Here is a 12,500-nt window from a genome sequence, read left to right on the forward strand (position 1 = left end):
GTTCTTTCCAGTCATCTTGTTTAAAACAATATTGCACCTCTGAGATGGGCACAAAATAATGAAGCCTAATTATATGCAAACTGCATTTACTGTTATATTTATATTTTTTGTATTCTCTAAACTTGGCACTTTGATCTGATATTCTGACCCAACAACAAGAGCAGTCATTATTATCATTTTTTATTCAAACAGGAACTTCTTTTGCTAAGCATGGAAGTTTTATTTATTTTGCAAACGTTTTGGTGCAGATAGTAAATAAAAAGGGAAATTACTCTGTAATTAATGCTAGGGGACTTAATTTGCTTTAAACTGATCTTTCTCATCTTAAACATTACATTTTGAAATTATACTCAATACATAAAAAGCTTGGATTTTTTTAAAAGTGTATCACAAGTGAGTCTTGAAGGCCTTGCCTCTCTTGTTTTTGTATATATTCCTGCGTGTAGTTTTATTTGTTTTTTCCTATCGATAGGTAACGGACTTTTACAAAGGCGTGTGACACTAACCGTGGTTGTCCATCCAGCCAAAAGCCATTGACTCTTTTCAACCCACAAAACCCCCTTCCGAAGAAACACACACTCCCATCAACAACAATGCCCAGAATGGGAAAATTATCCGAAGAAAAGAAGATGAAAAAAATATATAAAGAAAAGTATATTTTGATCAGTCCACTGGGTTTATTGGAAAAACATGCACAGATACAAACAGTCATAAACGCACGCACGCACGCATCATTAACAACAATCCCTCTGGGCCGTTGTAATGTGTGTGTGTGTGTGTGTGCGCGCGCGCCCGCACGCATATGTGTGTAGGTGTGCGTCCTTGTTTGTGCGTGCGTGTGACTGTGCGTTCTTATGCGTACGTTTGTGTATGTGGGTGTGCGTGCATGCACGCGCAAGTGTGTGTGTGTGTGTGTGTGTGTGTGTGTGTGTGTGTGTGTGTTTGTGCGTGTGTGATGGGTGTATGCGTGTGACCCGTTCAATACCTGTGCGAATATGCACAATGGACGGTGAGACGGCCGATACGTGCTTGTTCACCTGCATGCTCGGTTGCCTGCCAACACGCACGAGAGTATTTTTTGTCTTCGATTTTGGTGCTGCTTGTGTCTGTGTGTGGTCGAAACCTGCGACATTCAACATCAAATGCGTGTGCATGTTTATTTGTATTTCTTTTTATCACAAAAGATTTATCTGTGTGAAATTCTGGCTGCTCTGTCCAGGGAGAGCGCGTCGCTACACTACAGCGCCGCCCATTTCTTGGTATTTTTTTTCCTGGGTGCAGTTTTATTTGTTTTTCCTATCGAAGTGGAATTTTTCTACAGATTTTTGCCAGGGACAACGCTTTTCTTGCCGTGGGTTCTTTTACGTGCGCTAAGTGCATGCTGCACACGGGATCTCGGTTTATCGTCTTATCCGAATGACTAGCGTCGAGACCACCACTCAAGGTCTAGTGGAGGTGGAGAAAATATCGGCGGCTGAGCCGTGATTGGAACCAGCGCGTTCAGATTCTCTCGCTTCCAAGGCGAACGCATTACCTCTGGGCCATCACTCCTACTGTGTGTGTGTGTGTGTGTGTGTGTGTGTGTGTGTGTGTGTGTGTGTGTGTGTGTGTGTGCGCGTGCGTGTGTGTGTGTGTGTGTGTGTGTGTGTGTGTGTGTGTGTGTGTGTGTGTGTGTGTGTGTGGAACTGTTGCAGGAAGGACAGGAAGACGATAAAGTTTAGATATCCTCCAAACCATGAAGAAGACGTTCTCTCCTTTCGTCGCCTTCTGGCTTCTGTTTCTTATCATCGCCTGTGAGGTTCCAACAGACCCTATGTTTCCCGACGCTGAGATCATTGTGGATATCGTTGACTTTCTAGAATGGAGGGATGCTACCATCGTATACGACTCTTCCCTTTGTAAGTAATAATAATAATAATGGTATTTATATAGCGCTGAATCTTGTGCATAGACAAATCAAAGCGCTTTCGCACCAGTCATTCACACGCATGCATAACTCTAAAACTGGAGAAACTGAAGACAAGGAAGAGGCAGGGAAGGGAGGCTGTTTTGGGAAGAGGTGGGTTTTAAGGTCAGATTTGAAAGAGCTGAATGTGGAGACTTGACGAAGCGAAAGAGGAAGTTCATTCCAATCGCAAGGTCCAGAGACAGAGAAAGAACGGCGGCCAACAGTCGAGATTTGAATCTGGGTATGCGTAAACAGAGTGGATCCGAAGCTGATCGTAGTGAGTGAGATGGAGTGTAGTGGTGAAGGCAGCCACTGAGATAGGAAGGGGCTGATTTGTGAATACATTTATAACATACAGTGCTGATCTTGTACTTTATTCTGTGTGAGACAGGGAGCCAGTGGAGATGTTGCAAAAGAGGAGTGATGTGCTCGGATCTTTTCTTTCTGAGGACGAGTCGGGCAGCAGAGTTTTGTATGCGCTGAAGGGACTGAATGGATGAAGCAGGCAAACCAGACAATAGAGAGTAACAGTAATCAAGGCGAGAGAGAATGAGAGAAACGACAAGTTTAGATGTTGCGTCAGTGGACAGATATTTCCGGATGGAACTGACAAAAGACAGTATAAAGTTATCTCTGAAGTGCATGACTGGTTTCTTTATTGTGGGTGTATTGTAATGGACAGGATGCAAATTGTTAGTTTCTTTAACGAGTAAAGGTGTTCAGTTTTAATTCGTGAGACTGATGTTGTTTAGAACTGAATGACAGTAAATGATTCGTCACAGATGTTTGTTCTCAAAGTAAGTCAAGCTCTTCTTGATTTTAAACTCGACAAAACATTTTAAAGTGCATTTCTAAACTGTATCAAACACTTGTAATACATATCTTCTTGATTATAATGCATTCAATATAAGTATTATCTACATGACATGTATAAATGATGAATAAAATCAAACAAACAAAATTCACGAAGCCAATTCTATAAAAAGATATATATATATATATAAACAAACTGAAAAAAAAAAGAAAAACAAAGTAAATATAACACAAAACTATCAAGTTTATTCGTTACGGATTGAAAAAATTATCTGGTGAAAAGCGTTAAACAAAATAGAGATTTATCATGTGGGATATATAAAGTCCAGATGAGCTGGTATTAACAGTTTAACACCTTCTGTCCCATGAACTCAAACACTCGTTGATTACAGTATGCTGTAAGGACTTTCTCACTGTTTCACTGGTGCGAATAGGATGGTCAACTTGTAGCCTGGAACGCAAATCACTTTCATTTTCGAACTAAAGAATTTGGTTTTAAAAAAAAAAGAAAAAGAAGAAGAAAAGAATGCATAGACCGATAGTTAGATGAATTTTCGTATAGATAGACAGCTAAATAGGTTGGTAGGTAGGTAGATTAGTATGTAGGTAGCTAGCTACAGATAGACAGATATTTGTATTTGTATTTCTCTTTTTATCACAACAGATTTCCCTGTGTGAAATTCGGGCTGCTCTCCCCAGGGAGAGCGCGTCACTACACTACAGCGCCACCATTTTTTTTTGTATTTTTTCCTGCGTGCAGTTTTATTTGTTTTTCCTACCAAAGTGGATTTTTCTACAGAAATTTTGCCAGGAACAACCCTTTTGTTGCCGTGAGTTCTTTTACGTGCGCTAAGTGCATGCTGCACACGGGACCTCGGTTTATCGTCTCATCCGAATGACTAGCGTCCAGACCACCACTCAAGTTCTAGTGGAGGGGGAGAAAATATCGGCGGCTGAGCCGTGATTCGAACCAGCGCGCTCAGATTCTCTCGCTTCCAAGGCGGACGCGTTACCTCTAGGCTATCACTCCATAGGTTGGTAGGTAGGCAGATTAGTAGGTAGGTAGGTAGGTAGGTAGGTAGACAGATAGGCAAGCAGACAGACACATAAAGCAAAGAGTTTCTTGGCCAATGGTGCTATTCATCCGTGATTTGATGAAAAATCATGGTTCGCTCAGTGTTATCCCCATCATTCCTTCTTCTTTTCTTTCTTTTAAAAAAAATCTTTCTCTTTTTTTTCTTCTTTCCTATTTCCTCTCATTCCTTCCCTATTCAATTTTGCATAATTCAAGTATCGACGAAAACATTTTCTAATCTCCGCACGCAAACTCACGCCTTCAAACATTTTTTGTTGTTGTAATTATCAAATTTATTCAAAGGGTGAAAGTGTGTGTACTGAATTGGTGCCATTAGCAATATTGCACGTTTGTGTTGCTTTTTATTATGTTCCATTGAAAAGACAGAAACACATCACGACGAAAAAATATATATATGCATTTACAGGAAAGCGATGAAAATTATGGGCAAGTTGATTAAGTCTGTTGAATTTCAAAATTAAACGCATGTCTACAACGATTGCCGTCCACGCTGTGAATGCTTTGGTCGATTGTGATGAAGTGGCAACCCTTTGAAATAAGGAAATTTCGAGTCGGAAATTCTCTTTGTGTCTCTTTCTCTGCTTCGGTCATCCTGTCTGTCTGTCTGTCCCCTCTCTCTCTCTCTCTCTCTCTCTCTCTCTCTCTCTCTCTCTCTCTCTCTCTCTCTCACACACACACACACACACTCTCTCTCTCTCTCTCTCTCTCTCTCTCTCTCTCTCTCTCTCTCTCTCTCTCTCACACACACACACACACACACACACCACACAAACACATATTTTCATGCAAATTTATTTCATGCTGGCATGTGTATGCATTTACGTGTGTGTGTGTGTGTGTGTGTGTGTGTGTGTGTGTGTGTGTGTGTGTTTCAGCTTGGAAGAAGAAAAATGAGCTGGTAGCCATGTTTGTGGAGAACCATATGGGCATCATAACCCTGGAACTCCCCGCGTCAGGTGGTGATGCTATCTCATCCATATTATCCACCATTCACAATACAACTATATCAACTATACTTTTGTGCCTTCGACCGGGCACGACAAAACTCTTTCTGAAGCAGGTAATAATTTTCGTGATTTTTTTTTTTTATAACATTGTCAATCTAGTCAAAAGCAAATCTTGAACATTATAGCTAGTCTGTAGTCAACGTTGTCAACAGCGAAGTCAAGACCATCTCAGACAGAATAGTTATTTCCACGCTGAGACCTTAAGACCGCCGTTAGCAATCTAAATGTATGAACCAGACAAAGACCCATCTCAGGTAAGTCTTAGTGATTCTCAGACTCTCTGCCTTCATCACCCAAAGCTAAGATCATCCGAGACAGTCAGAAGACGTTAACAAAGCTCGGACCCTCTATCGTTTATCTCTCATCAATAATGTTACGACAGTCTTTGATAGTCGAGAGTGACAAGCGAAGCTGAGACCATTTTAGTCCGTATAGGGTCAACAATAAAGCTGCGGTAATCACTGATGATCTAGAATTCTTCTTATTATTCTTCTTCTGCGTTTGTGGGCTGCAACTCCCACGTTCACTCGAATGTATTGGCTTTTACGTGTATGGTCGTTTTTACTCCGCCTTTTAGGGAGCTATACTCCGCTTTCGGGGGGGTCTAGAATTCAATTCACGATCTTCGATTATTTTGACATTTTGCTTCCCTTTATTACTCCTTTTTGACACTCAGATAAAAAAAAGTAATAAAAAAATGAAATAAAAACAACACACACACACACACACACACACACACAAAAAAACAATTGGCAGCGACGAAAGCCTTTAATAAGAACTGAAGAAAAGAAAACAAAACAAAACTGACTAAACAGAAAGGAAATAAGTCAGCACCGTCAACGACAAAATAAAAGTCGGTAACTATCCCATACAGGAACATGACATAAAAGGTTGGACTGAGCACTGCTCTGACCCCAACATTTATACAGCAATAGAGCAAAAGAATTTAAATGCTATGGACTCTGCACGATCATCAAATGAGGATGATTTCCCCAATATTCCAGGAATATGTTGTAGTAGCACTGAAGTCGATGAAATGTGGCATGGCTGCAGGCGTGGACAAGATTCTTGAAAGTAATGTGTCAGCATACTTTAAGAATTATATTTAGACTTGGCTGTTTTAGCGAAACACTCAAAATAAATATACTTCACCATGGCAGTCCTATAGTCACTAATTTTCTGCTTACATCACCGTTTTAATATGTTTATACATTATTTCTTGAAACTCGTTTAACTTCCATTCAACGATGATGATGATGTGGTGTGTGTGTGTGTGTGTGTGTGTGTGTGTGTGTGTGTGTGTGTGTGTGTGTGTGTGTGGTTGTGTGGTGTGTGTGTCGTTGTGTGTGTGTGCGTGTGTCGTTGTGTGTGTGTGTGTGTGTGTGTGTGTGTGTGTGTGTGTGTGTGTGTGTGTGTGCGTGCGTGCATCTGCATGTGTGCGTGTGCGTGTGTTTGCGTGCTTGCGTATGTGCACGTAGGCGGGGTATGCTTTAAAATTATGCGATAAAAAAACAACAACAAAAAAACTGTCCGACACAGGCAAAAGACGTCAACATGCTGCACCCGAAGTACCAGTGGCTGGTGACGGGCACTGGTCCTGACGCCCTGGCCCTGGAACAGCTTCTGTGCTGCACCCCCAGCAACGTCGCCTTGGTCATCCCCGTAACGCAACAGCCGGTAAGCGCATTGATATCACTTGATTTGATTTGATTCTGCTATGGATATTTTTATAGAGCCCAACACTCGGCTTATATCACAGATTGACATAAGTTTTACATTTGGGCCAACAGCAAAGTGAGAGCTGTATTATCAATGGTTTCTACAGTCAATGGGAAATCATTTACAACTTAGTCTTTTGTGAAGGACTATGACTCTCAAACTAGGAGGCAAAATTGCACTGGCTCTTAGTGCTGCAGCCTTGTGGGCTAGTTGGCCTTTGGGAACCATCCCAACGCCGACTGTCCTAAAACCCTCTTGACCGAGAGAGTGGGGATGTAACTTGGGCAAGACACTCTCCACTATAATCAAATTCTAGCTCAAATAGTCGGAGCAGCAGTTGCCTCATCTGCTGTTCTGATGGTCATAGTCGGACACGACTGACTATCATATATATATATATATATATATATATATAGAGAGAGAGAGAGAGAGAGAGAGAGAGAGAGAGAGAGAGAGAGAGAGAGAGAGAGAGAGAGAGAGAGAGAGAGAGAGAGAGAGAGCCTATCCTCAGTTGCAGAAACCAAGCTCTAAGCGATTTTCAAACTCGAGGTCATTATTTTGCACCACAGGACTGCCTACCTGTATAGATCTGACTGACACCTGCTATTTGCGCGCGGGGCGCTCATCATTCGTTTCCTGTGTCATTCAATCAGATTTCAGGCACGCACACATACATACACATTCAGACAGACATTAATATTTTACGTATATGGATTGATTAAACATCTGTGTTCAGTGTTCTCGTCTCACTGGAGCTGTAATGTATTCCTCCATCAAGTGGCCTGACAAGGTGTCAAACATTTTAATGGACAGGATGCGTGCGACAAGTTCAGGCTGCCACAGGATCCGTTGGTCAGTACGGACAAGTTCACCATCTACAGCTACGACTTGAAAACCATACGCTTTTCTCCCGTGGCGTCATGGTCGGAGGCATCACGATTGAAAGTGTTCTATGACGTTATCTTCCTCAATCTCGTCTCGCATTTCACGACTTCCAAGTTGCGAGTTGGGCTGGTGACGGTATGGCGATCTCATTGAAAACTACTTGTCCTTTTGGTGTGTTTTTGTTTGTTTGTTTTTTTGTGGGTTTGTGTGTGTGGGTTTTTGTTTTGTTTTTTGTTTCTTCTTCTTCTTCTTTTCTTCTTTTTTCTTGTCTTTCTTTTTTCTTCTCCTTCTTTTTTTTACCTTGCAGGAGGAGACAGAGGCAGAGGCAGTGAAATGTTGATATGGATATGGCTATAATGTATTGTATTGTATTTCTCTTTTTTATCACAACAGATTTCTCTGAGTGAAATTCGGGCTTCCCTCCCCAGGGAGAGCGCGTCGCTATACTACAGCGCCACCCATTTTTTGGTGTGTTTTTTTTCCTGCGTGCAGTTTTTTTTTCCTATCGAAGTGGATTTTTCAACATAATTTTGCCAGGAACAACCTTTTTGTTGCCGTGGGTTCTTTTTCGTGCGCTAAGTGCATGCTGAACACGGGACCTCGGGATATCGTCTCATCCGAATGACTAGCGTCCAGATCACCACTCAAGGTCTAGTGGAGGGGGAGAAAATATCGGCGGCTGAGCCGTGATTCGAACCAGCGCCCTCAGATTCTCTCACTTTCTAGGCGGACGCGTTACCTCTAGGCCATCACTCCACATATGGGTATACGTTTAACAAATAGTAAAGAGTGGTAACTCTTTCCATTCACAAGGTACACAACTTCAAGTCAGTGCTGCTTACGCTACCGATTCACCTAGCGCACAGGTAAATAAAAGGTACATTGAAACAAAACCTAGACACTTCCTCAAAAAAGGAAGCACCGGACCTGTCCTTATAGCGATCATCTGACATGTGCACACAGCAGCAAAGACAGAAGAAATGTGCAAACACAAATAAGCTTCTTTTATTTTTTTTTTTATTCAAGACTGGCATAGCCTCTACAATCCTGAACAAGCCACACAGAACACATAGATACGACACACGTTGTTGTAATGACATTGCTTTTGTGTTGAACCATGTCCGTACGTTCATCCCAATCTCCGTCGCCATACCATCCCCACCATCCCCTGCTTTTCTCTCTCTCTCTCTCTCTCTCTCTCTCTCTCTCTCTCTCTCTCTCTCTCTCTCTCTCTCTCTCTCTCTCACACACACACACACACAATATCTACTGCTTGATATTGACAGACATATAAGGTATTTTATGACAAGATTTAGATGTGGAATATCGGCCATCATGGTACATCATAACCGTTATACAGGTGTGAATTTATTGTGTTCTCTGTGTAATAACGAAAATGAAGATGCTTTGTTGTCAGGCTTATCGTGATTTACGTATAAAGTACATTCCACAAAAGTATTGTCAGGATCCTTCCCTGTTCCGGACTGCGTTGCTTATGACATCTCGAAGTGAACCAATAGTAAGGAATGTCTGTATGTATTTATACAAAGCTTTTAAGAGACGCACCATTATGCTTAGCTGATTTAACTAACTGCTTTTGTAATGCCTTCTGTCAGTATATTACTGTTTCAATCAGGTGCTCTGAACATTTGTGTGAATTATTCACAAATACTGTACCACCTTCAGAAGGGGCCATGGCGTATACTGATTAAACTATTCGAGTTCGAGTTCTCTCTCTCTCTCTCTCTCTCTCTCTCTCTCTCTCTCTCTCTGCTTTTTTTTCTTTCCCTTTGTAACATTTTTTTTTCACCGACGTTTGTACCTTCCTCCCCCCCCCCCCCTTTTTTGTTTTTTTTATCTCAGTTTAGTACTTTGATTTTTTTCTTATGCATGATATTTACGTTTTGTGCGTGTTTTTTGAAAAAAAAAATGTCCAGGGCTGGGTGGAAAAAAAGCATGTGTACTTTCTCATTACCTTGGTAAAACGAAATTTCGTTTCGTTTCGTCCTGGAGGTGTATGTGAGTGAGTGTGCCTGTGATTGTACTTGAGTGCGTATATGTTTTTATGTTCGTGTACGTACGTATGTATGTATGTATGTATGTATGTATTCTTATGTGAACACTGAATTCTGTGTGTGTGTGTGTGTGTGTGTGTGCAGGCGGATCCTTTTACACAACGTTTGGACCAAAACGGTACCGTGCGATACCAAGGGATATGCATGGACATTCTGAATGAACTGGCTTTCCGTTTGAATTTTTCGTAAGTGCGTTATTATAAATGTGTGTGTGAGTGTGTGTGTGTGTGTGTGTCTGTCTGTCTGTTTCTGTTTAATGAATTATCGAGGTTGTTTTGTTAATCAAATATCGATTATATTGTTATCACTCTTATAGGGTGACTTTTATTTTACGCATAAATCTACATAGCATTTATCTCTTTCCATTTGAACGGTGTTTTTGACTTTGTTTTGTTTTGTTTGGGGCTTTTTTGGTAGGGGGTGGGGAGGCTGGTTTACCTATATTCGATCATATTTGGAAAAGTCCAAAAGACTGATAAAAAAAAAGGATACACAATCCCCCCCCCCTCTCTCTCTCTCTCTATCTATGTTGATGTCCATGTGTGTGTGTGTGTGTGTGTGTGTGTGTGTGTGTTTGTGTGTGCTTGTGTCCGTATGTGTGTATGTATGTGTGTGTGTGCTTGTGTGCGTGTGTGTGTGTGTGTGTGTGTGTGTGTGTGTTTGACTGTAGCTATGTGATTCTGGAGCCTGAGGACGGCCTGTACGGAGTTCAGAATGATAACGGATCATGGAACGGGCTGGTGGCTATGATTCTGCGCGGGGTAAGACAAAGTAACTTCCTTGCATGGATCAGCATGATGTACTCAAAGCAAACAAAACTACCGGCTGAATATGTATGGAATAAATATATGGTTCTCAGATGCATCACATGGTGGAAATGATATGTCCCCCCCCCCCTCCCCCCCAATTCCTCTGCCCAGCCCCAAGACTCAGTGGATATGAATGAATGAATTAATGAATGAATGAAAGAATCCACTATATCTCGATGACCGTAAACATTCTGACTGATGCATTGAAGGAAATAGACCTGGGCATCGGCCCCATCACCATCACCACGGACAGGAAGACGGTAGTGGACTTCACCGTGCCTTACATGGAGGACGGTGGAGGCATCCTGACCAAGAAAGAAGGGTCCAGACCGGACCTCATGAACGTGTTCCACCCCTTTGCCCCCAACGCCTGGTTCCTGATAGCCACTGCCACTGTGGTCACTGCCGCCATACTGTACTTCATCATCAAGGTCTCCTCGCGTCACGTCGTCGTCGTCGTCGCGGAATCAAGTGGCCCCCCGCCACAGAAACCGCCCTGGACATTCCCGGAATGTCTGTCGGTGATTTACGGTTCGGTGGTGAATCAAGGTACGTACGTCATGTCTCCGTAGAGTTGGGAGGAGACGATTATGAGTCGGTCTGTTTAATTAAAGGGAAAGGAGGGGGGGGGGGGGGGATTGAGGTGTATTGTACAGTACTGTATTGCATTGCATTCTATACTATTTTATTCTATTCTATTCTGTTCTGTTGTAATACTTTTTGTCACGACGGATTGAGTGTGTTGTTTGTTTGTTTGTTTGTTTTTTTTGCGGCCGGGGGGGGGGGGGGGGCGATGGGGGGGGGGGGGGGCGGAATCTTTTCTCTTATTTTTTTCTCTCTCTGTCAGTTTATTTCTTTTCGTACCAAAGTTGATTTTTCTACGTGAGTAAAGGGGAGGGGTTGGAGGGGGGGGGGGGATCAATTGGGTGCCGAGAGGGAGAGGTGGGGAGAGCGTATTACGGTTGGGGACGGCGGTGGTCAAGCCGATATTAATTTTGTTTCTGTTCTTTGCATTCGATATTGTGCACTTTTGTTTAACCGCAGAAAACCGGCACCTTTCTCACTACTGGAATTGTGCGTTTTCCTCACACTGTGAGTGCAGATGTCAGTCTTTGAGAGGTACATTACTGACATTAGTCGTATGATGGCCCAGAGGTAACGCGTCCGCATAGGAAGCGCTGGTTCGAATCACGGCTAGGTCACCAGTATTTTCTCCCCCTCCATCAGACCATGAGTGGTGGTCTGGACGCTAGTCATTTGGATGAGACGATAAACCGAGGTCCCGTGTTCAGCATGCAATTAGCGCACGTAAAAGAACCCACGGCAACAAAAAGGTTGTCCCTGGCAAATTTTTGTAGAAAAATCCAGTTCTATAGGAAAAACAAAAAACAAAAAAAAACTGCAGGCAGGAAAAAAAAAAAGGGTGGCGGGGGGGGGGGCTCTCAGTGTAGCGACGCGATCTCCCTGGGGAGAGCAGCCCGAATTCCACACAGAGTAATCTGTTGTGACAAAAAGAGAAATACGAATACGAATCCCTGACGTCGGAGAGTCATGCTTCAGTTGTAGGGAGTCTTTCTGGCGGCTAACCTTACTGACTCACTCACTTACAAAAGTTACTTACAATGCATTTTGCCCTTTGGCATGTAGGACGGCAACGAAGAACCGTCACTCATGTCTGTTTTGGTGTCCAGTCTCTGAATGGTACCCCAGGTGTTCACCATCAGGTTTTTTTTTTTCTCCTTTGAAACCTTTGCGCCAGGTGTTCGTTAGTTTCGTCCCTGGCTTCCTTGTGGCTTTCGCCATTGTCATTCAATCTTCCGGTGGCACTAGAAGCCCGTCACACAATAATAATAATAATAATGGTATTTACATAGCGCTGAATCTTGTGCAGAGACAAATCAAAACGCTTTCACACCAGTCATTCACACGCATGCATAATTCTAAAACTGAAGAAACTGAAGACAAGGAAGAGGCAGGGGAGGGAGGTTATATTAGGAAGAGGTGGGTTTTAAGGCCAGACTTGAAAGAGCTGAGTGCGGAGACCTGACGAAGCGAAAGAGGAAGTTCATTCTAATTGCAAGGCTTCAGAGACAGAGAAAGAACGGAGTCCAACAGTGGAGTGTTTGAGTCACACTCGGTATGTCCGTT

At 42.7% G+C, this 12,500-nt stretch overlaps 1 protein-coding gene across 1 annotated transcript in view; it reads left to right on the top strand.

The window, feature by feature from the left end:
* Positions 1–12,500, top strand: part of LOC143292467 (glutamate receptor ionotropic, kainate 3-like) — a 29,234-nt gene that overhangs the window by 10,289 nt on the left and 6,445 nt on the right. The window contains exons 2-8 of the mRNA XM_076602779.1: positions 1,695–1,898; positions 4,733–4,917; positions 6,404–6,541; positions 7,397–7,603; positions 9,628–9,728; positions 10,214–10,304; positions 10,562–10,901. Coding sequence (XP_076458894.1) covers positions 1,736–1,898; positions 4,733–4,917; positions 6,404–6,541; positions 7,397–7,603; positions 9,628–9,728; positions 10,214–10,304; positions 10,562–10,901 — 1,225 coding nt within the window. The 5' untranslated portion in view covers positions 1,695–1,735. The remainder of the gene's footprint in view (positions 1–1,694; positions 1,899–4,732; positions 4,918–6,403; positions 6,542–7,396; positions 7,604–9,627; positions 9,729–10,213; positions 10,305–10,561; positions 10,902–12,500) is intronic.

The sequence above is a fragment of the Babylonia areolata genome, chromosome 1 (assembly GCF_041734735.1).
Source record: "Babylonia areolata isolate BAREFJ2019XMU chromosome 1, ASM4173473v1, whole genome shotgun sequence".
In the NCBI taxonomy this organism is placed as follows: domain Eukaryota; kingdom Metazoa; phylum Mollusca; class Gastropoda; order Neogastropoda; family Buccinidae; genus Babylonia; species Babylonia areolata.